This window comes from Carassius auratus, chromosome 38 (genome assembly GCF_003368295.1).
Source record: "Carassius auratus strain Wakin chromosome 38, ASM336829v1, whole genome shotgun sequence".
Lineage (NCBI taxonomy): Eukaryota > Metazoa > Chordata > Actinopteri > Cypriniformes > Cyprinidae > Carassius > Carassius auratus.
Window position 1 is genome coordinate 12,305,920 of NC_039280.1, and position 27,499 is coordinate 12,333,418.

Consider the following 27,499-nt stretch of genomic DNA (forward strand, 5'->3'; position numbering starts at 1 on the left):
TTAATATATATTTTTCTTTAATAAACTTTTTCTGCATATGGTTTTCACAGAAACCCATAACAATAAAAGTTTGGTTTTACTCTAAGAAATTTTGACAGAAATATATTACTCACTGTAGATGTACTACTTCTACTATAATTATATATATATTTTTTCAATTAAATATATATATATATATTTTTTTTCCTTCCATTTATTATTTGGAAGAGTTTGTTTAGTTTTAATTTGCTTAAAAGGTAAATTAATGTTTTATGCCTTCGTTAATACACAATACATGAAATACACAACACAGTATTTCTGAAAGAAAGAAAATCACAGGGCCTTATTAGTGTAAACAAACAAACAAATAAATAAAATTAAGTTGATTTTATAAAGTCAATTAATTAGAGATTAATTTTAATATTACAGTTCAATTAAGCCATTAAAATTGAACCCAGAAATATTCAAATGGGAAAACAGAATTTGGGGGAAAGAATTAAATGAAAATTGGGACCTAAAATTGTAATTAGTTGTAATTCATTTCTTTTAAGTTGTATAAGTAAATGCTTTTTGAACTGCGTTTGTGGGCAATAAATAAAATGGATTTCGTAGGGCCATATGTGAGTGATTTCTGAAGGATCATGTGACCCTGAAGACTGGAGGAATGATGCAGAAAATTCAAAAACCTTTTAAGCTATGAAAGTTTTTGAAAACCAACCTGAATACAAAGAGTACATTTCTAAGCACTTGATATGTTTAAGATACAAGATTTGGAAACTCTTGTTTTTTTTTTTAACCCTCTAGCCTCTTTCTTCAAAGCCAGTTCTCGCTAACATTTACAGAGCTGAATGCCATTTTATGTCTTCTGATGTTTTTGTGCATTGGCACCCTCTCAACCTTATTTTGGACTTGAGAAAACCTTTAAGAGATGTTGCATGTTGCGAGCAGCGGAAGTCGCAGCTTCTGGGCTGTTTAATTGGCATGCTAGCTTTCCTTAGCGTCTCTTGCTTGAAGCGATGCTCGTCATCTGTGATCTAATGTGGCAAAGCAAACAATTCTGTCAGCTCTGCCTCCTCTCCTCCTGAGGTGTCACATTCTGGCTGCTGTGACCTTGTTTTTCTGCACTCAGCGTGGGACTCGATTTTCCTCCTGCTGCCCAGGTAGATGTTCTGTACAGCGCTTGGCTTCGTGACCTTAGCGGTGTCGTCATTAACCTTCCTGTCTAAATTTAGGCCCTGCCGTCATTCAGAGGTGGCTGAAATTGGCCAGCTTAGGCCCTCATTATGGGACTGGCAGCCCAGGCTGCTGTTGCGTTTCACCTGTCGTCTGGGCATTGTCCCCAGAATCTACAGCGGCGATGAGCCCAGTCTGAACGCCACTTCTGTCCCCTGCTACTTTCATAAAGTAGCCGAGATGTGCATTACTTCCCTCCGACTGGGCAGTGGCTGATGTGGCAGAGCTAAGCGCTGTATATGAAATGTTGCGCCACATTCTAGCAAATGTACCTCTCCTCGTTCATCTTACCACGGCACTCTCCTGCCTCCTCTCTGCTAATGGCCATTTGTTTTACATTGGACTCACTGCTCCCCTCTGTTTATCAAATAAAACACTCTGACAATGGCAAACACTCGCAGCTGGAGAGTTAGGAAGTGGGCTGGGTTTACTTTAGAATTCAGGTCAGATTTCTCCCTGCCTATGATTGATGCGTATATTTATATAGTGTGTATGTTTTTTTTTCTTTGTGCACATGCAATTTACAATTAATTTTTGTCTGTCGTTCCAGAATGCCAGCTGATGAAAACTGAACGACCAAAGCCGAATACTTTTATTATTAGATGTCTACAATGGACCACAGTCATAGAGAGGACCTTCCATGTGGACACTCTAGAAGAGAGGTGAGAACGGTCTTTAATATAGAAACACAACTATTAAGAGAATCATTATAAGTCCATTCCAACATTAATGTACAATTGGTGACCATTTTTCAGGTTATATAGTTGCTACAACTAAACACAACTGTTGAATCATCACCACTTCATACAAAAAGAAATTGCTGTTTGAATGAGAACTCTATTATTTTTATTGCTAACTATTAACTACTGCTACTAACTCTCCTATGCTCCTTACTCATTTAATCCAAAACATTAATAATGATCATGGTAGAAAACATGATATTCCCCTACCTTAGTAATTGCAGGGCTGATAATTTAGTGATTACCATTTATACATATAGCAGATGCTTTAAGCAGTCAATCACAGATTCAGAAATATCCACAGTGTACAGTGCCAGGTTTATTAGAAAGCTAGATTAAGAAACAAGTTAGAGCAGAGGTGAAATGCAAAAAAGAAGACTTTTTTTATGATGATCAGTGATGATCAGTCATTTATTGACAGTGTGCAGTCCAGTCCTCTTATAGCTTCTTTTTACAAATATGCTTTTTGTTTCTTAATTTGAAACACACAATTTATTTTAGTAGATTTGAATTGTCTTTGAATGATGTTAGAAGCTGAGAAATATTTGCCTATTATTGTTGTCAGTATCTTTTTTGGGTCACAGAATAATGATTAAGCAGACAGCTTTTGAAAAAGACAGAGAGAACATCTAATCAAACAAAAGATATAAGAACAGACACTGAGCCATTTATACTCGCACTCCTAACTTGCTTGTCTATCTATCACAGGGCATTGCAGTCCAATGTGCACTTTATTTATCCACCCCCCCCCCCCCACAGCTCTGAACAGGAGTGGGACTCGGCGAACTGGCAGAGGCCCAGAAACTGCAGGCCTACATGTGAGGAGGAGAGATGTGGCGACAGCTGGCATCACGCCAGACTGTATTCAAAGCCTTTATCTCTCATTAGCAAAAACCGCTCATTATACACCAAACCACTCCACACCCATTCATCCACACGACCTTGCGAGGGTGCGCAGATCCCTTCGTGTATGTTACTGTTTTAACCCAGTGGATCTTGAATTTGCCTTGAGATTTCAAATGCACCACCATGGGGTTTGTAGCATCCACTGAAAAAAGAGCCAGATTGGATATCCATACATAATGTTGGAGATAATAAATATTTCCATCTCTTATTCTTTTTGACGATTCCCCACTAACAAATGGCACTGCACAAGAGTGCATGTTTTGATACTCTGCCTGGTAGGGTTGGATCAATACCAAAATTTTTGCTTTGGTACGATACCAGCCTCTGGTTCCTCTGTATTAATACTAAATCTGTACCTTATGCAACAATTGAACAACCTTGGCCAATGGAGGAAAAGAAACTCTGGCTGTCAACTGATGCAATAATTCAGTGTAAAGAAAATTACATATACAGTATAAATGATTTTTTACTATTAATATCTAAAGTAGTTTTTTTTTTTTAAACATTCAGTTCATTTTGGATGGTGATCTATACTGTAAAAAGCAGTTGCAACAGAAATAATATTTGTTATTAATAATACCATTCAGCACATTATGACTTTATTTATTCCACTTAGTAACATACATTGCTGTTCAAAAGTTTTGGGTTGGTAAAATATGTTAATGATTTTTAACTAGTTTCTTTTGTTTACCAAGGCAATATTTAAATGAACACAAATAACACAATCGGCAGATTACCCCAGTCTTCAATGTCATATGATCTTTCAGAAATCATTCTAAAATGCAGATTGGCTGCTCACGAAATATTTATCATGCATTCTTGCTGAATAAAAAGTATTATTATAAGTATTAATACGTATAAGAATTATTTCTTTAAAACCTTACTGATCAACTTTTGAACAGTTATGTATGTGCGTATATACTGTACTGTATGTGTTTCATACAAAATTCCTCTAAAACATCTCTAAAACCATTCAAATAGACTGGCAGAGGTAGACTGAGCAGGCTAGGAGACCAGACAACCAACTTTTTTAAATTGTATTTATTTTTTATCAGCATGGTGAACTTCCAAAATGTGCTAAAATGTGCTGACACGTTGTTTAAAGTGGGTACTAAAATGATCTAAATTATGATATTATATACCACTGTAAACATGTAGTACTGTGCTGTACCACATAGCCCTACTGTCTAGTTCAGTCTGCTGCTGTGAAACAGTGAGAAACTGCTAGCTTCGCTCAGATGAATCCATCATTATTAAACTAACACATGCTCAAAAACATGAATGCACCACTGATTCTACACAACAGATGTTGTGCTGCACAACAAATGAAAACTCAATGGAGGGAGACACTGTTCTCAGAGAGGGGCGGCTTCCCCACTTATGTTAGATTATACTGTCACCTAGTGAGAATGGCCTTGTGAATTACTCAGATGGTCCGGTCTGATGTCTTCAATAAAGTAAAAAGGTCACATTCACATTTCAGTTCACATTTGCAACTGAACCATGTGTTCGTTTAGTTTGTCTCAAATGTAGTAAGCAGCGTTTTTTTTTTTTGTATTAATAAATTGCTTTTTTAGAAACATGGGCTTTGTGTGTGTTTCCAAAGGGATGAGTGGGCAGAGGCAATCCAGATGGTGGCAGATAAACTCCAAAGACAGGAAGAGGAACGTATCCAGTGTAGTCCCACCTCACAGATAGACAACATGGGAGAGGAGGAGATGGACACATCTATCAGCCATCACAAACGCAAGGTGCCTACAAATACAGATTTTGATGTTTGCTGCAGACATCATAAGCCTGGGACATTGGGGAGCTGAATGAGAGAAACCAGCATAAAGTTATAGAGAATTATTATAAAGAAAATAATTCACCTAAAAGTGACATCTGGCTAAAAAGGGCCATCCAAGATGTAGAGTTTGTTTGCTTATTGATTTGGAGAAATGTGGCATTACGACACTTGGGTGGATCCTCTGCAGTGAATGGGTGCCGTCAGAATGACAGTCCAAACAAGCTGATAAAACCATCAAAATAATCCACAAGTAATCAGACTCCAGTCCGTCAATTAAACAGTGTGTTTTTAATGAACACATCCATCAGGGCGATTTAACTTTAGCTTCAACCAGTGACTTTTCAGTCAATTTTCTGCAGATTTTCATTTTTGGGTGAACTATTCATATATTTCTGTGCCTGCTGGTAGACTTTGGATGCTGAACCAACATCACGTTATGAACCAAGGAGCAAGGCCAACGTAAATGCACAATAAACCTGTTTCTTAACATTTCAATTTTTTTTTTTGTTGCTATAGAATCAATATAAAGTTGTGAAACAAATTCTCAGGCATTGTTTGATTCCAGATTATAGCTGCTCTTTGGGGTTTGGGTTCTAAATGTGATACCCTACTCATGTAAACTGGATCTCATGATAATCAAGTTTTGTTCTGGCACACTCCCAAATAAGCATTTTCTAGTTTATTCAAGAAATACCCAGAAATCACTCGATTTCGACTCGCACTCAAAGCGCTGTCAGTGTGAAAGCTCAGTGCACGCCTACAGCTGCAGATTCAGGATATATGAAACAGACCTTACGACTCAATTGCACAAAATTAGGAAACTCTCTCGATAATGTCTTTTAAGGCTGTGTATTTCTGGGAGTTTCATCATTTTTAAACAACAAGCTAATGTACAAACATGTCAGTGTGTTGGTGGCAGTAAAGTCTCTAAGCAGCAGGATTACATCCCCACAGCAGATATGCGAGATGTGTACGTATTCTGATTGAGTTACATTAACAAAATAGAAATGTAGACCCCAATTATATGCATTGCATTTCAGTAAGTCTGACAATTTATTGCTTTTTATTCTTATTTTTGCAGACAATGAATGACTTTGACTACTTAAAATTATTGGGAAAAGGCACTTTTGGAAAAGTCATTCTCGTACGGGAGAAGGCCAGCGGGAAATATTATGCAATGAAAATTTTAAAGAAGGAGGTTATTATAGCCAAGGTAAGAATAAGGAGGAATATTTATTGAATAAATCTAAAATTATGTTTTTTTTTTCTAGTGCTGTCAAACGATGAATTGCATTCAAAATAAAAGTATTTGTTTACATAATATATGTGTGTATACTGTGCATATTTATTATGTATATATAAATACAAACACATACATGTATATATTTAAGAAACACGTAGCAAGTTTTTTTTAAAATCATGTAATTAAAAAATAAAAAAATTTATAAGAAGCAATTGTTAGTTTTTTTTTTTTTTTTTTAGAAAACAAGCAGTTAGTAATATAATAGAGTGCAAGTCTAAAAGGAACCTTTTTTTTCATATAAAGAAAATAATTAGAATAGAGAGTACCAGAGTTAGAGAGTCAAATAAAGATGGAAGAGATGTGTTTTTAGCTGATTCTTGAAGAATGCTAAGAACATGTAAATGTTTTTAAAATATATCCTGTATGTGTGTGTATTTATATATACATAATAAATATACAAAGTACACATATATTATGTAAACAATAACTTGTATTTTGGATGCCATTCATTGCGATTAACTGTTTGTCAGCCCTCATTTTTTCATTCTGTATGCTATTTATCTATGTTCAGATCTCAAAGTTGTAGGCAATGACATTTTAACGCAGTTATACGTGTAATTTTAATCCCATGCTTTTTTGAGAAGCTTTGTAATAAAATCTTGATTAAACCTACTGTGCACATGTACGGTAAGCAAACCTGCTTTATCTTGAGAAAACACAATTCATGATCCACCTTCTCTTTCTTCCCGTAGGACGAAGTGGCCCACACGCTTACAGAAAGCAGAGTACTAAAAAACACGAGACATCCTTTTTTAACCGTGAGTGCACATTTTATAATGAACTATCATTCAGAGTGGATTTACAGAGACCCTTTTGTACTGTATATATGATTGGCTTTTCCCTGGAGTCTCATTATAATGTAGAGAATAAACTGTAATAAATTAGCAGCCTAAGTGTAGCTGTGCATCTGTTGAGAAGTCGCCAGTGAGAGGTAATTTTCTGACACTCCAGATGCTGTTGTATGGCACAAAACATACACAGCAGGTTTAGCAAAACAATTTACCATTGTCAGTCAAGCTGGTGTTCCCTCGTAAACTTCACCTTCCCTCAAAGTTAGCATCAAGGCCTGCGAGAAAGAGCAAAGCTTTTCAAAACGCTCCTTTCATTTCCTCTCGAGACAAAAGCTTTCTTCACCACATACATTTTGATGAGCGTCTTTCACGTTGCGTTTGTTTTAGTCTTTTTGGTTTTGTTTTTCCTCTAATGGTGTATCCACCTGCTGTTTCAGTCTTTGAAGTACTCATTCCAAACAAAAGACCGCCTATGCTTCGTGATGGAGTATGTCAATGGAGGAGAGGTACGTGTGTGTCTGCATTTGTGTATTGTGTGTCTGTCTTTTCGTCTGTGTCGGCAGATAGTCTATTTTTGTAGTAATGCGTCACTAATATCTACTTACTCACTGTGAGGCTGGGCTGGGCTAGAAATGTTCATCTGTTATAATGGAAAAGTTAAAGGTGCTGTATGTATGAATAACACCGAGTGGTTGAACTAGGTATTGCAGTCCAAATTCAAAATATTGGAGAGGGTTATTTTCACCAGTCCCCTCCTCGTCAGACTTGAGGCACTTGAGGTTGCCAGATTGACGATACAAACAGGAAAGATCACACTTGATGAATGAAATGACATCCACCATCTGGCAACCCGGGGGGCCGAAATACAAGTGGGTAAACTGGCGGTGGGCAGGTTTCACAAACCAAAACAAAGACTGACATTCCTGCCCGGAACGCACATTTTCAAAGGAGAATAACTGACTGTAGCATTGTTTTTCAGATAAATAAGTATGTTAAATTAGCATGTTTCTTAAATATCTGCAAACATATTATGGTATTTTTATGCTTTAGTAAAGTCACAATCTTACATACAGCACCTTTAAAGCAAAACGCTACCGTTTTTCCATATTCCACTATGTTCTTCCCTCAACTTAGGTGAGTTAATATGTACCTCTCCTATCTCAGTGCGTGCACTCAATAGCTGTAATGCGTGGCGACACTATGCTAGCAGTTAGCTTAGCACCATTCATTCCTTAGGATCCTAACAAGGATGAATTTAAAAGCTACCAAACACTTCCATGTTTTCCCTATTTAAAGACGGTTACATGAGTAGTTACAAGAGTAAGTATGGTGACACAAAAAAATTAAAATGATGACTATAATGTATGGCGGAAGAGCAATTTGCAGCACTTTGACCTCGGCGCAGTAGTATCATCACTCCTGAAAACTACCTCCCTCTAACTTCCATCAATACAACCGACGTGAGGAGTTTTCAGGAGTGATGATATTACTGCGCCGAGGTCGAAGTGCTGCAAAGTGTTAGATAAACGTCAGCATAGTGGCACCGCGCTACAGCAATTGAATGCACATACTGAGACGGGAGAGGTATGTATTAACTCATCTCATCTCATCATGTACTAACTCAAGTTGAGGGAAGAACATAGTGGAAAAGTGTTGTCACGGGACCAAAATTTCTGTATTCGGTACCAATACCAGTGAAAATCCACGGTTCTTAGTACCAATTTCGGTACCAAAGCAAAACACAAAAACACGATTTTAAAAAAAATGACTTGCACTCTATTTGTGTTGGCATATATGCAAATTCATTCTCTGCCAGCTGGAGGCGCTTGTAGAGCGGGTGAGAGAGGTCTCTCTGGTAACGGCTGTAATCAAGTAAGCACTGAACCAGCGCTCACAAACGCTGCTCAGGCATTACAGGCAAGATGAAATAAAAAAGACATCCATAATTTTTTGAAGACAGCCGGTTTCCATCAGAAATAAAATGATATAAAAACACCCGCACCGGGTTTCGACTTTGACACACGCAGTGCTCATGTCTATTCAACAAAGTCGAAGCCTTTCGGAAAATCTATTTGTGGCAGTCAGTTTTGATATTGTGGCAGACCGCTACAAATGAATCAATGTATGGGAAACACAATGAAACTTACCTGCTTGAACTCTTTCATTTGATCTGGGTGTCTGTCTATAAAGAGTTTTGGTAGTTTGCTGTGTTTCCTGTTATTAATGTCGCCATCTCTCAGTGCTTTTATGAAGACAGCGCATCTGCGCACCTTTCGGATAGCGCATCAAGAACCGGGTTGACCGTGTACTCGGTACCACCGGTACTTAAAAAAACCTGGTACCATGACATTTTCATCTGTTTAGTACTGACTTGGTACCAAAGTTCTGGGTCTTTTGACAACACTATAGTGGAATATGGAAAAACGGTGGCGTTTTCCTTTAAGTGCAAGATCATATCTTGTGATGCATTTACAGTCTGAAGAGACTTTCTTCTGTCCTTTGATAAATTATCAAAATTATCATCAAATATTTTTGACAGCCGATAACTATATTTTAGTGTCTGAACACTGATATGCGGAACCAATGTTTTTAAGTATGATTTTAAATAATAATAATTGTTGTTATTGTTTTATGCTGATTTGTTTTGCTACCTTACTGAATAAAACACAAAATGAATGTCTAACAACAGCAACGACATCAACAATAATAATTGCTCTTATTATTACTGTTTCTTACATCATTTTATGCATCTATGCATCTTAATTATTAGAAATGTATTATTTTATGCACATTTGGTTTGCAGCCTAAATGGATAAAAACTAAATTGATATTAAATCAATAGCAACATGTATTTTTATTTATTTGTTTTATTTATTATATTATTTTATGCATTGTTTTTTGCAATTAAAATGGTTAGACGTATTATTATTATTTATGCATGTTTTGCAAACTAAATGGATAAAAACTAAATTAATATTAAATCATTAGCAACGTATTTACTTTTATTTATGACGATATTTTAGGCATTACTTTAAATTATTGCTTTGCGATATAAAAGGTTTACATGATTTGTTATTATTATTATTTTGTGCACATTTGTTTTGGAACCTAAATGGACAAAACATGTAAAATGACTATTTAAACAATACCAACAAATATTATTATTTTATGTTTATTGCATTATGCAATGTTATTTTGTTATCTACATGGTTGAAATTTATTATTTTATTATTGTCATTAGCATTTACATTTATTCATTTAGCAGATGCTTTTGGTCAAAGTGACTTCAAGTGACAATCAAAACAACAATATAGCTGCAATATTTAATATCCTTGTAACAAGTCCTGGTTAGTCTAATGCAGTTTTGTAATTGTAATTGTAGTGGACTGGGTGTTACTTACATTTCACTTGAAAATGAATGGTTGTGGCATAAACAGTTGTGTAATTACGCAAACAAGGGATACAATTTTTACCTGTGAACACAGTTCGTTCTTAATTGTAATAGTGCTTACCAAATATTAAATAACCAATTGCTTGCAGAAAAATGTGAATATTGTTTAACAAATGTCAGTCAAACTGCTAGAACTAGTAGCAGTTTGAAGCGTTTAGCGTTGTAACTTTAGTTATATACTTGTAGATGTGCAGGATGCACTTGGTTGAAGTTTGACAGCATCACTCTGTTGATATGGCAGAGCACAGGATTCCATCTTGAGGGGCTCAAGTTTTGATAAATGAAATTCCACCACCAACGGTGCTGTTTAATCAGAGAGGCGGCAATCTCACTCTCATTCCCTCAGCCTGCAATGTCACCTGCTCCCCCTGCCTGGTCCAGCCAGAGCCTCTAACCTCCACCCGCTGCTCAGAGCCCATCAGTCTCTCCTCTTTCAGCCTCGCCACATTCACAGCTGCCAGTGCTCTGATGAAGGCACACCTGTCCTGGGCCACCCCGGTCCCGCTCACCCCCTCCTCCGGCTGATCAGCGGAGCCGTTAGCTCTCCCTGGACAGCCATATTCAAACATCCCACAGCAATTAATAGACAAACTCTCTTCGTCACGCTTCTGGGTAATTTCTATAAGCCGGGTTCAAGTGGAGCCGAGGGCCAGACAGTTGACAGAAACCCTTGACATCTGACTCAGGAGGAGAGAGGGAGCACGGGGCACTCCATAAAAGTTACAGTGGAGATGATTGCCGGGGACGGGGTGCTCCTGCCACTTTAATGGAGCGTATGCCCATGAGCATGCAGCGCTGCCTTTAACAAGATTGGTGTATTGATTAAAATGCTGATTTAACAGGCCGCGCCGGCCTGTCTCTGGAAAGCCAGGGATGATGTGCCAGCTGCTGTCTGGGTTCGCTGGGCGTCCTCCGAGGGCCTCGCCATCTATCATCTCAATATGGCGATGTGAGGCAGTTTGTGTTGTGTTAATTTCCTCCAATAAATCAGTAATTATTGCAATCCTGTCCCTGCTGTTTACCCTGCAGCTGTTTTTCCATTTGTCGAGAGAACGGGTGTTCTCCGAGGACCGCACGCGCTTCTACGGCGCCGAGATCGTTTCCGCCCTCGACTACCTGCACTCTGCCAAGATTGTGTACCGGGATCTCAAGGTAAACAGAAAAAGGGGGGAAAAATTCATATATTTAGAGAGAAGGTTTTGTTCTGTCGCGATGCCTTTATACGAGTGTATGTCATGGGATGCGGAAAATGTAATTAAAAGCTCTAGAGTTTGGGGCTTTTTTCTTTGGTTTTTGGAAACATCAAACTCTGGCGGCTGTGGATGATGACACAGTGTTTCGCTCGCAGCCTTGGACCAAGCCAGTTGTGGAAGTGCCAAGAAACTTGGACAAACAGCTTAGCCATTAAAATTAAAAGGTTAAATTAATGTGGCTTGAAGTTTCTTTCCACTTGCAGTAAATAAATATGTTATACCATCTCTACTTTTTTTAGACACTTTTTTTTTAAAGACATTATTAACATCATGAATTAAAAATACTAGTACACTTTAGGTACAAGTACTAACACAAGTAGGTTAGTATATTTATTTTTGATTTTCAGTTATTAATCATGACTTAAATATGTGTAAAAGCTATACAGTTTTATTTTCGTTGAATTGAGATGCTTTGACAAAAAAAGGAAGGGAAAACACTTTAAGTTTGTCATATAGTAATTCAATCATTTTATAAATTATTAAATCCAATCAATTCAAACTGAGTTCAAACTTGAAGCCGATTCAAAAAGAACTTTGTGTTAATGACTAAGTTCTGTGTTTATTGTTTCAAAAAGTCCACACTCCACACTCTTTTCTTTTCTGCCCAGCTGGAGAACTTAATGCTTGATAAAGACGGTCACATCAAAATCACAGACTTTGGCCTCTGCAAGGAAGGAATCACTGATGCTGCTACCATGAAGACCTTCTGTGGGACGCCAGAGTATCTGGCACCAGAGGTAAAGAAACCCCTGATCATTAACAAAACCTGCAACTATCCCAAAAACTGTCAGAGGTAATCAATGGAGCATAAGCAGGAGACCATGAACATGCCCATTGGTTTTTAAATGACAAATTTATGATTTCAGATCGTATCATGAAAGTCTAGTTATGGCTTGAATGATTAAATGGTTCTATTCAAATATTTAGTTACAGCTGTCATTAAATGGAGTGCCTTGCATGCAAGTTTTAAGTAATATTTTACAATACAAGTTTAACCTCTTGCTCTCTGTGATTTAGAGCAGATAACACACTGCAATAATAATAATCAAGCTCTTAAACAACAGTGATATGGAATTGAGATGTGTCATGCACAGCTTGTTTAATTATAGATACAGTAATAATCAGGAGCTTCCTTCAGTCCAGTATAGAGAAGCCTATATAAAATACATTATTCAAATGTTCCTAATGCATTCATAACACATGTTATACATTCTGGTACATGTTCTTAAGAATAATTGTATTAAACCGTGATTACAAATAATTGCAATCACTGTTTAATATAAGGCAATACTTGTCATATAAGTCTGGTTACAATTATTTAATCGATTGAACTGGTTATGTATTACAAATAAATAAACAAAGGATAAAAATGCAAATGTAAATAAAATATTATGAATACATATAAACACATCTGTTATGCTCACCAAGGCTGCATTTATTTGATGAAAAATCACTTTTTTACAGAACTTTTAAATAACTTGTTATATTTTGATATAAAAATACATTCTATATCAAAATATAACCAGTTATTTATTTTTGTGGATACCATGATACAGTTTATATATATATATACATATACACACACACACACACACATATATATATATATATATTTCTGTGTGTGTAAATATGTATCATGATGGAAAAAAATGTATTGTGGTTTCCATGGTTTTTTAATTTTTGTGGAAATATTAAAATAGATTACATTTTCTTTTCTAATCTCTCTCTCCCTCTCTCTCTATATGGGTGATCAATTTAATGCACCCTTGCTGAATAAATGTATTTATTTAATTCCTCCTGACCCTAAATGTTTGAATGGCAGTGTATTAATACCATTGTTATCCATTATATGTATAGGCTTCATAGAAAGTGTTGTAAATGTTAGATATTAATATCAGTAATATAAATGCAGCCAGTTAGACCAGAGCACAGATCATGTCATTTAAATAGCAAAAGTAATTATCACTTTTATTTCCTTTGAACAGTAGTTTGCTGTTCAACCTTCTGTCCAACCAGAGGTGTGCATGGTGCCCAGATTGCAGTGACTAAATCCATATTTATAGACAGGAGGGGGGAACGGGCAGGGGGCGGCAGCGGGAGTGAAGGGGGGATATAGATTCCACTTGAAAAAGTACGGAAGACAATTTGGCGCAACATTTTGTTTTGCTCAGCCTGGCCGCTGTGCCAGGAGATGATTTGAGTGTTGGTTATTTTTCACAAGAGTATGTGATTGCACAAAAAAGTACATGCTAAACAGAGGCAGATGGTGGCAGATGGGGAAGGTTGGAAGAAGGTGGCTGGGAAACCTGGAAATCTATACTGCCGTACTGGTGTAAAAATAACAGAGCACTGCCTGAGCCAAGTTCTGGAGATGCAAAGTAGAGGGGGATTAGAGAGAGAGAGGGAAAAAGAAGAAAGAGAGAGAGAGAGAGAGTGTGAAAGATATTTCAAGGAAAAAAATTACTTTTAGGGTTACAGAAGTGAAATTGGAATAGTTTCGCTTAAATTTGGCCCTCATCAAATGTTTTAAGTGCTAATGAGAATGGATGAAGATACATTTACAGAAATACTTCTCTTACTGTATAACAGTTTGCTTTCACAAGCTGTATGTCATCTGTCTTTGAGTTCTCATCTGTCACATCTTTAGCATTTTGTAATTGCAGTATTTCAACAGCATGTTTGCAACCAATAAAACACATTATTGCTAGTTTCCAGGTGTGATTCCGAGCACATTAGCTTTTTGTAAATGAGCCTAGGACATGCGTTTGTCAGCATGCAGGTGTGGCTAGCGTTCATCTTCTTGAAGGATGCGTACAGGTGCTTAGCAGCAGGTAAGCATGCATACAGCGATCCGTGTGTGTTTACAGTATGTGCTCATATGTTTGTATGCACTTTGCATGCACTCTATCTGTGTGCATGTGCGTAAGCGTCCTCGTGTAGCCTGGCCAAAGTGGGATAAGCTCATGGAGGCTGTCTGTTCCACTGCCCTGCTGGGGAACTGGGCTGGTGGAGCCACAGGCTCTCTGTCCCATCCCTCCCCGGCTGGCCTTGCCAAGGGCCCAGTCCTGGGAGCAGCAGCCCTGCCACATGGCTGTCCGAGCAGGGGCCTGTTCCTCCCCTGCGGCCGCTCCTCCTCGCCTGTGGCTCTGGAACAGGGAGACCCCAACTGGCTCTGTGTGCATTAATCGCATCCCCGCCTGCAGCCGAGCTGCTCACGTACACTCCCAGAACAAACAGCACAATCCACCCATACGTGCCGTGCACACACATGTCCTCGTCCTCGCTTATGCTCCTGTTTGCTTCCAGAACACACTGTCCTGTCCAGTCCTGGACTTGAGACGTGCAAAAACACACATTCTGTTTGTGTAATTTGAACACCCTTTCACCTTCTTATTATTTAGTGGTGGTAAAATCACTATAATGCACATTTACATCTGCACTGGAAATGATAAAAGATACATAAAGGATACACATTTCTTTTTAAGAAAAAAATGTGTTTAGCTATTTGTTTTGAATGATACTTAAAGCATGTGGACTTCATTGTATGTAACAGCTGCAATGGAAATATGCTAAAAGATAGCCATGATCTGTAAATGACGCAATAAATTAATAGTTATGATTACAATAAATAATAAGTAATATAGTTAAAATCAACAATGCAAAAAGTACCGTTTAACAGATTTGATATGACATTTATTTTTTCTGTCAAATAACACAGCAACCATTTAAAGGTTTGGTGCTGATAAGTTCATGTTTTTAAAAGAAGTCTCTTTAGCTCAGCAAGGCTGCATTTATTAGGTTAGGTCATTTATTTTATTAGGTCACACTTTATTTTAAGGTCCAATACTTGCTATTAACAAACCATTAACTACCACTTTTGCCTTGACATACTCCTAATTTGCTGCTTATTAGTTAGTAAGGCAGTTGTTAAGTTTTGGTATTGGGTAAGATTAGGCATGTAGAATATAGTCATGCAGAATTTGTGTTTTATATGTACTAATAAACAGCAAATGTTAATAATAGCCATGCTAATAAGCAACTAGTTAATAATGAGAATTAGTCCCTATACTAAAGTGTTACCAAACAGTAATAGACAAACTTTTGAATGTTAAGTGTAGTTCAAAGCACACAATGTGCCATTCAGAAGATATGCTCAGACATTTATATGTGGAGTAGTCATATACACCCATATCACTGTATCACATTGTGCTCCCTAATCAGAGCGAGTAATGAATGCTGCTGTTGACTTGTGCAGGTCTGCCTGTTTTTAAAGATCAGAGAGGAGACATCATTATAACATCACTCTGAGCATATGCTTAACTGGCTCTGTGCCAGCCAGCCTTGTCATTAGTCAGATGAATTAATCACGACTCTCCGCTCTGAAGAGCTCCTCTACATTGCACGCTAACTCTAGCCACCTTGTTTCTCCCACATAGACTCATAAGAGCTACCGGTAAGGTGTGTATGAGCATCCTCGGTAATTGGGGCCCGGGATGTTTGCCCAAAAGCATAGCTTTGATCCAGCGATATCAGGCTTTTAGAATTGTGCTTCCAGGTTCCAGCTGTATCATGTGCTGGATCTTTGACCTGATGCGCCGAATGTTTAGATGCTTTTATCAGTCTAGCACTGATGGACAGGAGAGATGGAGCTGGCTCACGCTGACATGGGTTTGTGATGGGAAGCTCTACAGTAAGAGTGTGTGAAGTGCTGCCATTATTAGCCACTGATATTCATATATTAACTGATGTTCCTTACTGCCATTTATTCAGGAACTCTTAGCTGTTTTGACTCTAGTGGAGATGAAATTGATTTAGTGTTATGTTACACATGAGCAACTTATTCTGTTATACATTTGCCAAGCTCTTCATAGGATTGCACATTATTCAGAATTGAATTGAGATCGGCTTATAAAATTCAATTCAGTTCCTGAATTTGTAGTGAGGTAGCAAATTGTTTTCATTTTATTTATTTAAATTTAATTGAAGTAACTTGTAGGATTGTCATTTTAACTAGAAAAGAGGTATTTCCCAAGAAGTCGGACTATAAGTTTTGGGGAGAAAGCTTTTTAAAGGTTTATAGGCTTTATGAATGGATAGACAGTTGGATGGATGGATGTATAGAAGGTTAGATTGATGTATGTATGGTAAATGGATAGATTAACCTGTGTTCAATATAGTAAAATTGCAAGTCATTAAATACCTCTTTCTTTCATCAAACTTCCAATTCAGCTTCCAGTGGGTTTCGTCCAATTCAATTCAAATTTTTGAAATTGAGCCAGTTCTTCAATTCTGAATCTTGCACAACACTGGTGCTGAGACATCCACATTTTTGAGTGTTTATGCAATAATTATTTCATGTAAAACAGGTTAACACTAACATATTTAAAAAAAAAAAAATTCTGTGCAGTGTCCCTGTGCATGTACATGTTTTGATTTTGTTGATCATGAATGCTTTCCTGCAGGAATGTTTGTATGTGTGTGTGTGTTCTCAGGTGCTGGAGGACAATGATTACGGCCGTGCGGTGGACTGGTGGGGTCTTGGTGTGGTCATGTATGAGATGATGTGTGGCCGACTGCCTTTCTACAATCAGGACCATGAGAAGCTTTTTGAGCTCATCCTAATGGAGGACATCAAGTTCCCCAGGACGCTCTCTGCTGATGCCAAGTCCTTACTGTCAGGCCTGCTCATCAAAGATCCCAATAAAAGGTCAGTAAAAACATTGATCTGTAGTGTCTATGCTCTTAATACATTTCAATTGGTCTTTATTTATTTCACATCAGTTACAGCACTTACTGTATTTAGATAGGAACAAACTGTTACAAGATCATAAGTTGTCTTGTGACTACAGTAAATGCATGTCACTTCCGTTTGTTTTCTGGTCAGACTTGGTGGAGGTCCGGATGATGCTAAAGAAATTATGAGGCATAGTTTCTTTGCTGGAGTTGACTGGCAGGATGTCTATGATAAAAAGGTAATTCTGTCCTTTCTTTCACCACTACATATGAAGATCCACTCATATATTTTTATATGCTGAACTGGGCTGTTTCCCAAAAGCATAATAAGCCTCAGTAGATTGTAGATCCATTGTCACCAAAGGTCTCTGTGATCAACTTAGCTTACAATGCTTTTGAGAATCACACCCCAACAGAGTTTTTTTTCCTAGGCTTGATTGTGTTCATGGGGTGCAGTCTTACATTTGTTAATGCTTTGTTAAAAACCCCCAACATAATTTAACTTTATTCCACAATGCTCTGTCCCTTCTTTGAGAAACGTGCTGTTGATTTCCTGCTTTTATGAAGCCCCTCCCTCGTAAATAGGCGATGGAATCTGATTGGTTAGATGGCCCAGTGTGTTGTGATTGGTTAAACCGCCTCTAGCGCCTGTCTAAATGTCCTATGTTTTTTGTTTGTTGTTGTCTCATACTTTTAGATACACTATTATTTGCAAATGCTACTGCTTACGTTAGCTTTTTATATACGGTTTTATCCTGATTAAAGCTTTAATATAGTATGGCTAACTGCACGCGCATCCTTGTTTACCGCTTCTCAAAGCTATGTGAAAATAAGTGTATAATTGTAACAGTTCATTGTTGGATCAGAGCTGAATGAGAGATAGAGAGAGAGAGAGCAAGAGAGAGAGAGATAGAGAGATGCAGAACGTGTGCAGAGCAGGGAGACATGAGGAATAGTATTAAGAAGCGCTGCTTTTGAACACTGATTTTGAAACTTGTGAATCCTTTAGGATCATTAGAAGACATAATCGTGATTCATATATGAATAGATTTTTACATGCACCCCTAGTTTTCTCTTCCTCTTCTCTAAAGCAGCGCAGCATGGCCCCACCCCTTCTTTTCCAAGGGCAGGGTTTGTGATGTCACAAACCCGGGAGGTAACTTGTTGTAGTCCCTACCAGCTATTTTTTGTAGGCATTAAACTGCCAGAATTGTAAAAGACGATATCTCCGTTTGCATTGAACTTTCAGCTTCGTAACTTTGCAGATATTGTTTATGCTCAAATAGCAACATTACAAACTAAGTAATGTTAAAAATTGGAAATCACCATGAACCACCCCTTTAAAACAGAATATCTTTAAAAACTATGACTTTTTCTTGTAATTACAACAGTTTTTTGTAATTGTGACTTAATGTTTCACAACTTCATCTTTATGTCATCATTTGATTTTCCAGGTCAGAAACAGGCTTTCATAGATAACAAAAGTGGCATGTAACTCTATTTCAACCTCTTTATGTGTGGATGAAGCATCATTGAAAAGCCAAAGTTTATTAGTCACCGATGCCATTGTAGAAAAGTCAAACATAAGTTTTCACCATTTTAATTGATTTTTTAAAGTGCCATTCACTTCTGTTTTTGTAAAACTTTTTACTGAGGCAAAACAACTTTAATTAAAATTTGAGTAAGACTTTAAAATTGCAGACACCCAAAATACTTTTAATGGTACATGTTAAGACAGAGGTTGTGTGACTCGATGCACTAATAGGTCACTGTCACAAATATAGCACAATGGTTGGCAGAGGAGGCGCGGTTCAGAGGCGTTAGATTGAGCCCTCCAGCTCGCCATACGATATGCAGTGTCAGATCTGCACAAACAGGTGTTCCGTGTTTTTTTTCATCCCCCCTCTTCCTTCCTCAGCTGATACCTCCCTTCAAGCCTCAGGTGTCGTCAGAGACAGATACCAGATATTTCGACGAAGAGTTCACAGCTCAGACGATTACAATAACCCCTCCTGAAAAATGTGAGTTTGTCTGTTGTTTATCTCTGCATACATTGACAATTCTGTAATGACACAAAAGTGAATTCAAGAAAACATGCATGATGTTGTGCTGACTTAATTATCTTCTCAGTCATAAGGCATATGCTGTATACTAGATCATTTTTTTGGCACAAATCTCAATCTCCTGAAAACTATAGGTGATACTTTTTTGATTACACACAGTTGTTAAGAAGGTTTGTGAAAAGGTTGCCCAGTTATATCCATGAATTATTCTTGAAGTGTCATCTGATTTTCATCTCACATAAATAGACCCAGACAGAATCTTTAGACTAATATATATTTAAGGATGTTAAAATGTTTCAAACAGAGTTACTGCAGTCTAAAGCATTTTCATAGTAACCAAAAGCATTTTTAAAGTCATACAATTTTATCACTGTCTGAGATTTCTGCAATCTTTCATAGTTCCATATATATCACATATCACAGTTCCACAAAAATATTAAGCAGCAGTTATTTCAACTTTAATGATAAAAGGAATAGGGCTGGACGATTAATCGAAAAGTAATCTAAACCGAAATTCAGAACCTCTAGCGACGTAATTTTCCCATGTCGGTTATTTCGTTTTTTAATCCTGTTCAACACGCAGTGATGGTGTGGGAGCGGCTTTTACCGTTTCTGTTCCTGAAATTTTGTTTAGTTGTATTTATTTATGATATTGCTAATTGATTTGTTTGTTCCTATCTTATTACTGACTGTTTACTTGTCTTAAACACTTTAATATTTGAATTTTATATTAATCTAGTTGTTTTTGCTATGGTATTTTTTTTAATGCAGATAGTGAGCTATGATGTCAGATCGCTCTTTCAATAGGAAAAAATATCTCACCTTTAATACTCAATCATATTTACAGTACAAACCTTGTCAGTGAACTATGAGGGAAATAAAACAAAACAGAAACAAAATAATCGTTCATTAATCGTAATCCAGGTAAAATGTTCAATTAATCGAGGTTTTGATTTTAGGCCATAATCGTCCAGCCCTAATAAGGAATGTTTCTTGAGCAGAAAAATCATCATTAGAATTTCTGAAGGATCGCGTGACACTAAAGATTGTAGTTATGATGCTGAAAACTCAGCTTTGCTTCACAGGAATAAATTGAATTTTAACAGACAATAAAGTAGAAAACAGTCATTTTAAATTGTAATTTTTTTTTACATTATTACTTATTTTCCTGTATTTGTAATCAAATAAATGAGACTTTCAGATTACATAAATAATCTTACCGACCCCAGACATATTAACGGTAGTATATACTTGACCTAATTATACGTAAACAAAGCCATATAAAACCAACATGAATAATAAATACATTTCTGCATATTTGTTACATGTTTTTTCCAGTCCCTACCTAGAAGATTAGCAACAGTGTTGAATTTCTCACATTTGTACACTACATGACTGTGGACTAAACACTCAAATCTAAAAAAAAAATAAAATAATAATCTGAACCCTGTCATTTTCTGTAAAATATAAATTTTTTTTACTGACTAAATGTCATTGTAATAGAGGTAAACTTATTTTTCCATAAGCGACCTTGACTGTGCACAAATGTATTAAATGATATGCTAATGTAAAATATCTGAATGCTACATTAAACCGGTTTGGTGAGTGTGAGGTGAAACAAGGCAGTAATATTTTCAATATCAATGCCAGAGCTCATAGAAGGTCTTGTCGATATTTGAAGTGTGGGACCAATTAAATCTGGTCTTCATAGCCCTTTTAATAAAAGTAACAACCTTGACTTCGCCTGCGAACTGTTAAGTCTTCCGCAGACTCCATTTTCAACAGCTTGTTTCCTGTAAGTGTGTGGGTGCCAGTTTTTTGGCATATTGCAAGCTTTTTTGTGACCTGATGGGAAGTGTAAAAGTGCCTCAGATAAAGTTTTCTTCATGGCTAACTGCAGAAAACATTTTCTCTGCATGAGCCTGGTTGAAACTGACTGGTAATGTCAGTCTAGCTGCCCCTGACTGATTGCTCCTGTGCTCCTCTCCTCAGTCGATGAAGATGGGATGGATTGCATGGACAACGAGCGACGGCCACACTTCCCCCAGTTCTCCTACTCCGCCAGCGGGAGAGAGTGACACTGCCTCATCCTCATCAAGGTTACCACTGGAACAAATTAGGTCTTCAGCTTCTAACAGCCCCGGCCCATTTGACCCTTCATCGTCCATCTTGGTTCTTTCATTTGTTTAGCTAGACCAAGGGAAACTTCTGATTTAGGGTGATGGGAATTTGCACGTTGGGTCGGATCGAGGTCCAGCCCACTCAAACCTCTTCACAGCTCCAGCCCAAAGGTTGGGTCAGGATGGGAGAACTTTTACTGTTCGTCTTCATTGTGTTTCTCTCTTTGATTTGAGATGTTGCTCCACATTCCTTATTCCTAGTATCAAGGACAATGATAAATACACATAACTGCATGGCTAGAGATTCACATGGGTTTTGCGATTCTGGGTTCAGGTAGTAGAACTACTCAAAACCGCCCCAGTGTCAGCTGCTTCGGTTGTTACTGTTTTTAAGGTTCACCTTCTGTCAAAACTGCCATAAACGGTTTACTAAGGCTTCACAGAGGACGTCTGTGTTCAGGACTAGCTTTACCCCTCAGCGATCCACAACTCAGTATTCCTCCGTGCAAAGCCCTGTGAACCTGACCTATGCAGCGCTAAACTCTCACTAAAACTAGCCAGTAGAAATACTCACTCAATTCACCGAAGGCTTTATTTCTTACATATCGTTCCCTGGGAAAAATGGCGCGTTTGACTGATGTGGAGTGTTTTATGCAGCGATACACAACTGTGATGTACAGTTGATGATCAGTTTAAATTCCCCCAAAAACCAAACTGTTTTTGAACAGTTGTGAGAAAGCCTTTCCACTCAACGCTCAATAGTGCAATCATAGTGTAACAAAAACAACAACAAAAAAGCCAGCATTAATTGAACGAATGACGGGAAGCACTTTTTTATTTGATTCGAAAATGTGATTGAGAAAATGTATTTAAGCGAATTTATTTTCTTTTTGTTTGTTTGTCCTTGCGTTTATTAAGAGTGCTTTCTGAGTCTCTCTTTTTTTATTGAATAAATGCACCTAAAAAGGCTTACGAATGTATGATGGGTCCCTGCAAAGGCCTTAATTTGTTTTTATTTATTTTCTTTTTACTGTATGTCACTGTAGTGTTGTTCTCGTTTTCTCTTCCTCAACATTGTGAGCAGTCTGAGTGCTGCCGAAATGTGTTGCTCGTCTTTCCACCAATGAAAGGGCTGTAAAAGACCGTACTGATTCGTTCAGACGGGTCACTGTATGTTAAGAGAGCAGGACACTGTGCTTTGCTTGACCTTTTAATGAGCATTTAAATAAGACAGCAGATTCTCGTTGTCGTTTCGAGGCATTAAATCATTTTGCTTGAGAAGTAAAATGCTATTTTCAAACACTTTTGAGTGCTATTGTGCTTCGCTACATCGAATATCATGTTCACGTTCCTTCCTAAAATACGCCAATCAGATATTAGCATAAAAATCCTTTGATAAACATTGACATACTAGGATGTCTTTATGAATCATGAGCAAAAAAATGGTTCTTGTGGTTACAGACTGAGGGTTTACTTGGATGAAGTTTGATGGGATAGTTGAGAAAACCTGGTGAGTTGAACTGGACTGTGTTTTTTAAATGGGTTCAAAGAGAAATATCTGAATAATTGAGTAATAATTTGACATATGCAGTACATTTCCTGATAGTGTTTGGCAATAAAACCTGCTGTTTGTCTGTGGTGTCTGCTTTGAGTGTAAAGATGGCTCTTGTGCATGCTTTTGTTGTCCATTTAATATGAGCAGGAAAGGCAAAATCTTTCATTTGTATTTGACTTGGCACTTTTTTAAGAAATTTGGCCCGAGGTTTGAGGTTGGGATGAGAATATGGGACATTAGTGGAGAGGGAAGTGATATAAGAGGAAGGAGCGAGTCTGGATGGTGTGTATTTGTGACCCTGGACCACAAAATCAGCCTTAAGTGTCGAAATTGAGATTTATACAGCATCTGGAAGCTGAATAAATAAGATTTCCATTGATGTATGGTTTATTAGGATTTGACAATATTTGGTTGTGATGCAACTATTTGAAAATCTGGAATCGGAGGGTGCAAAAAAATCTTTGAATTTGCCCAAATGAATTCGTCCAAATGAATTCTTAGAAATGCATATTACTAATCAAAAATTAAGTTTGGATATATTTACAGTAGGAAATTTACTAAATATATTAATGGAACATGATCTTTACTCAATATCCTAATGATTTTTGGCATAAAAGAAAAATCAATTATTTTGACCCATACAATGTTTTTTTTTAGCTATTGCTAAAAATATACCCCATCGACTTAAGACTGGTTTTGTGGTCCAGGGTCACATATGAAATGTGACGCAGAACAAGGTCTGTTAGAGTGGGACGTCTGAACTGGGATTTCTTGCATGTTTGTTAAAGACTGACATGGATTTGATGACGGCTGGTTAAGGATGATTCAGAAAGTTTTCTGTCCACCTCCCTCATGCCAAACTGAGCTTTCCGCCGAAATGCCTGCGTTGATTTAGTGGCATTGTGAAGTGTCCAATGGTGTAATGTGAGATGCTGTAACATGGTACTGTTGCTCTGTTGCCAGATTTGATTTCAGTCGAGCTTGAGGATCTTCTCGCATTCAAACTATGTCCAACCCAATCATGTTTTCTGACAGCACAGCCGTGGTACTGCGGGAAGATTCGCTGTTTGTGTCATTCTCTGTCTTCCAACTTGCACGTTTTCTTTTAGATCTTTCCTCGTCTTTTTTCCCCATTCCTTTTTCTTGTTTTATTTATTTATTGCTTTTGAGAGAAAGCGAGACAAAAGTTCAAAAATAACCTGATTTAATTTAATGGGCTTACACTGCTGACTCTTCTGTTTTTTCGGTGTTCGATTTTGTGTGTTTTATTACTTTTTTATTTATCAGTAAAAATTTGAATATTTTACAATTATTTGTGTCTTGTTTTACATTTTCTGGTTAGGTAAAATTTACAAGTTCAATTTATATTGACTAGGGAGATGGGAGCACTTGTTTTGTATTGTTTTTTTGCTGCTTTGTTTTTGCTTTTTAACTTCAGATTTGTGATTATACGTAGGATTATTCAATCATACTGTGATGCTGTTCATCCATTTCATTAATTTTAATATGCACTTGTGAGGGACCAAAGTGTTTTCCTCAAGACGTGGAGAGGCAGAGAACGGTGATGTTCATTGGGGCAGTACCTTACATGTGATGATAGTTTATTTAAACAGCAGAAGGGCCTTTGGCTTTGGCCAAATCAATCATACACCTTTGTAACTCCATATTTTAACACTTGGCTTTGTATCTACCTGTAGTAGCACTTTCATACCCATTTCTTTTTTTTTTTATGTAGCGCAGACGGGTCCCTTCTTAAGGAGAAAAAAAAGAATAAAGGAAAATAAAACAAGGAAAAATAAAAAACTTGAAAGCACACATTTGGCCCTCATGGACCTCATGCTACTTTACTTTCCTGACTGATTGTGCTCTGTAGTATGTAACAGTGTGGATGCGGATAGACCTGAAATGCTGCCAGGAAACACAAGCTTTGCCTGGTGACACAGACAGACTAACATTTCCCAAGATCCCCCTAATGCTCCAGTGTTGTAGAAAAGTCAAGCTGTACTGTTGTCACCACTTCAGAGTTTCAGAGGACAATAAAAACACACGTTAAGCCCAACCTAAAGTCATTATTCCCTGAATACTGAACTAGTGTGAGGAAGGGACCCACGGGCTCCATCCCTCCTAAGCGCACATCTGTGTGCACACTGCTGCTACTGTTTGTACGGTCTACAACAGACTTTCTCTATATCGCGCTCCTGGTAGTGTATTATGAATGAGCATGAATTGTAAAGTATTTATTTAAAAAAAAAAAAAAAAAAGACAAATCTTAAAAAAAATAAAATAAAAAAAAACCTTTTATGTCAATGTAGCTTTAGAGTTTGTGACATTTCTTGACCTTGCTAGCTCTGTCATTAGATCCATGTTAAGAACTAGACATGAGGTTAAGATTTTTACATGGAAGGGATTAACAGAAAAAATAAAAAAAAAATAAATAACTGTATTACCATTCAGCATATTAAAAAACAACAACAAAAACAAAGTTTATTTCCTTGAATACAGTATAGGGGCCCACGCGGATGCGGAAAGCTCGTCTGCAAGAAACTGTTTTTGTACACTGTACATCCTAGTATTTTTACACATAAATGTATATGATAGGGATGCACATTATTTTCCTTCTTACAGACAGCTTAAATAAAGCACTATGTCAATCTGCTTTGGCTTGAGTTGTGTCTCTGACTTATTTGCTTCAGACAAAACATTCCTGATTAATCATAACACCTCAGAAACTGCTGATGGATTTACAACCTGTATAGAAATCAAACATTCAGAGCTTAGGAAATCGTTTACAGATTTTAAGTAAAGGTTGCAGAAAGTAAAAATACACTTCTATTAAATCTATCCCCATCACACAAGATTTTCTTTTTAATGCCAGGGACAGATTTAATTAAGTGTGTTATATAATGTCATATCATTATTGTGTTATTATAATTTAGTGTGTGTGTGTGTGTGTGTGTATATGCATATATAATTATTTAATATTTTATAGAATTTAACTATTTTATTTTTGGTGTTTTTTTATGACGGGGATATATATAGAGAAAGAAAAAAACAGAGTTTATTAAAACAGTGTTTCATTTTTTTTATTTTATTTTTTTTATCTTTGATAAAATAAATACAAACAGATATATAACTTATTAAAAAAACAAGACAAAGGAATTTTCATCCACAGCCATTCAATCATGCCCAGTTATGAAGCCACATTTCCTCGTATGCTTTTTATTGACTATTTCTTTAAAATAAGTAAACTTTGACTTTAGACTCCTCTCATTGCATTTCATTGTGTGGTTATATGGAATATCACAGTGATGGGTTCTCTCTTCATGACTGATCACATGACCTCACATGGCCAGCGGGTCCGTTCTCTTCTCAACATGCACCTGAGGAGAAAGTGACACACACAGGACAACCATAATGGAGCCTCAGAAAGAAACCCAACACCACCATGTTGACAAGTACTGCAAACTACTCTAATCATCTCGACAGAAGAGGAATGAACCACACTTCTGTCTTCTGTCTCATACAACGCTTTCATTTATTTCAAACAGCCTAGTATAATTCCTAATTGGCCTTGTATAATGAGCTGTGAGCGCGAGCAGGACGCAGTCTGAGCGGTCAGCATGTGGGTGTTCTTACACAAATGCTCAGAGGGAGAGTCTGAATTACTAACTCGCTCTAATAACAAAACAACAGCATGGTAGTATTAACAGAGCCGAAAGCGGCCGCGCTTTGCGGAGCATCACTCCATTTGCAATAATCTCCAACGAATGTCAGCATTCGGCGATTCGCTGTCTGTTGCTGACGTGCCTCTAGCAGCAATCTGGATGAGCATCTGTGGGTGCCTAGTCTAGCGTGATGTGCAGCCATGGCTACCAGCTGCTGTGCTGCTTGTGTGCACTACTCTCTCTCTCTCTCTCTGTGGATGCAGGTCACATTTTACTACAAAATGGAAAGATTCAGAAGTAATTATATTAAGCATAAATAAAATAGAACCCATTTTATCATCACTATATCTTTTAGGGATTTTTTTAATGACAATTTAAGCACATTTTACCCCAAAATTCTTATCACAAAAATTCAACCAGATATTTTACTTTCTCATTATTCTGAATGGGGATTATGATTAGACTGTCACTTTATATATATAAGAGATCAGAGAAAAATTATTTAATGCATTACAATTCTCTCTTCAATGCATCCGAAGCTTTGTTTTGAAGCTGAAATTCTTGACATATAATTGTTTTGATTTATCATTGATTTATAATTATTTTATAAAATAGTTTATGAATATACAAGTAATTTTCAAATAAATTTGATATTCAAAGTGAGTTAACTCATGAATTAATAAGAAAGAAAAAATGTAGATCCAGAATGTTTTATTGGAATCTGAACTGGATTGTGATTCCCAGAATTGGATTGGATCGAGAGGTGCCTATATATATATATATATATATATATATATATATATATATATATATATATATATATATATATATATATATATTGTATATTATATTTGTTATATAATAATTTATTTTTTTTTATTCTAGCTTTCATGCCATTTTCTCAGCTTTAGAACCGAA

The 27,499-nt window shown here is 37.0% G+C and overlaps 2 protein-coding genes across 4 annotated transcripts in view; one reads left to right on the top strand and one right to left on the bottom strand.

Moving 5' to 3' along the window:
* LOC113057112 (RAC-gamma serine/threonine-protein kinase) overlaps positions 1-22,080 on the top strand; it is an 89,813-nt gene extending 67,733 nt beyond the window's left edge. For both annotated transcript variants that reach the window (XM_026224208.1, XM_026224209.1), the window contains exons 5-15: positions 1,763-1,874; positions 4,465-4,609; positions 5,729-5,860; positions 6,643-6,708; positions 7,179-7,247; positions 11,222-11,344; positions 12,054-12,182; positions 16,938-17,152; positions 17,330-17,417; positions 19,097-19,199; positions 21,234-22,080. In XM_026224208.1, coding sequence (XP_026079993.1) covers positions 1,763-1,874; positions 4,465-4,609; positions 5,729-5,860; positions 6,643-6,708; positions 7,179-7,247; positions 11,222-11,344; positions 12,054-12,182; positions 16,938-17,152; positions 17,330-17,417; positions 19,097-19,199; positions 21,234-21,319 — 1,268 coding nt within the window. In that variant the 3' untranslated portion in view covers positions 21,320-22,080. The remainder of the gene's footprint in view (positions 1-1,762; positions 1,875-4,464; positions 4,610-5,728; positions 5,861-6,642; positions 6,709-7,178; positions 7,248-11,221; positions 11,345-12,053; positions 12,183-16,937; positions 17,153-17,329; positions 17,418-19,096; positions 19,200-21,233) is intronic.
* Positions 22,081-26,007: 3,927 nt separating this feature from the next.
* Positions 26,008-27,499, bottom strand: part of LOC113057111 (SHH signaling and ciliogenesis regulator SDCCAG8) — a 44,574-nt gene continuing 43,082 nt past the window's right edge. The window contains exon 18 of one of the 2 annotated variants that reach the window (XM_026224206.1): positions 26,008-26,296. In XM_026224206.1, coding sequence (XP_026079991.1) covers positions 26,258-26,296 — 39 coding nt within the window. In that variant the 3' untranslated portion in view covers positions 26,008-26,257. The other variant, XM_026224207.1, reaches the window with a different exon arrangement.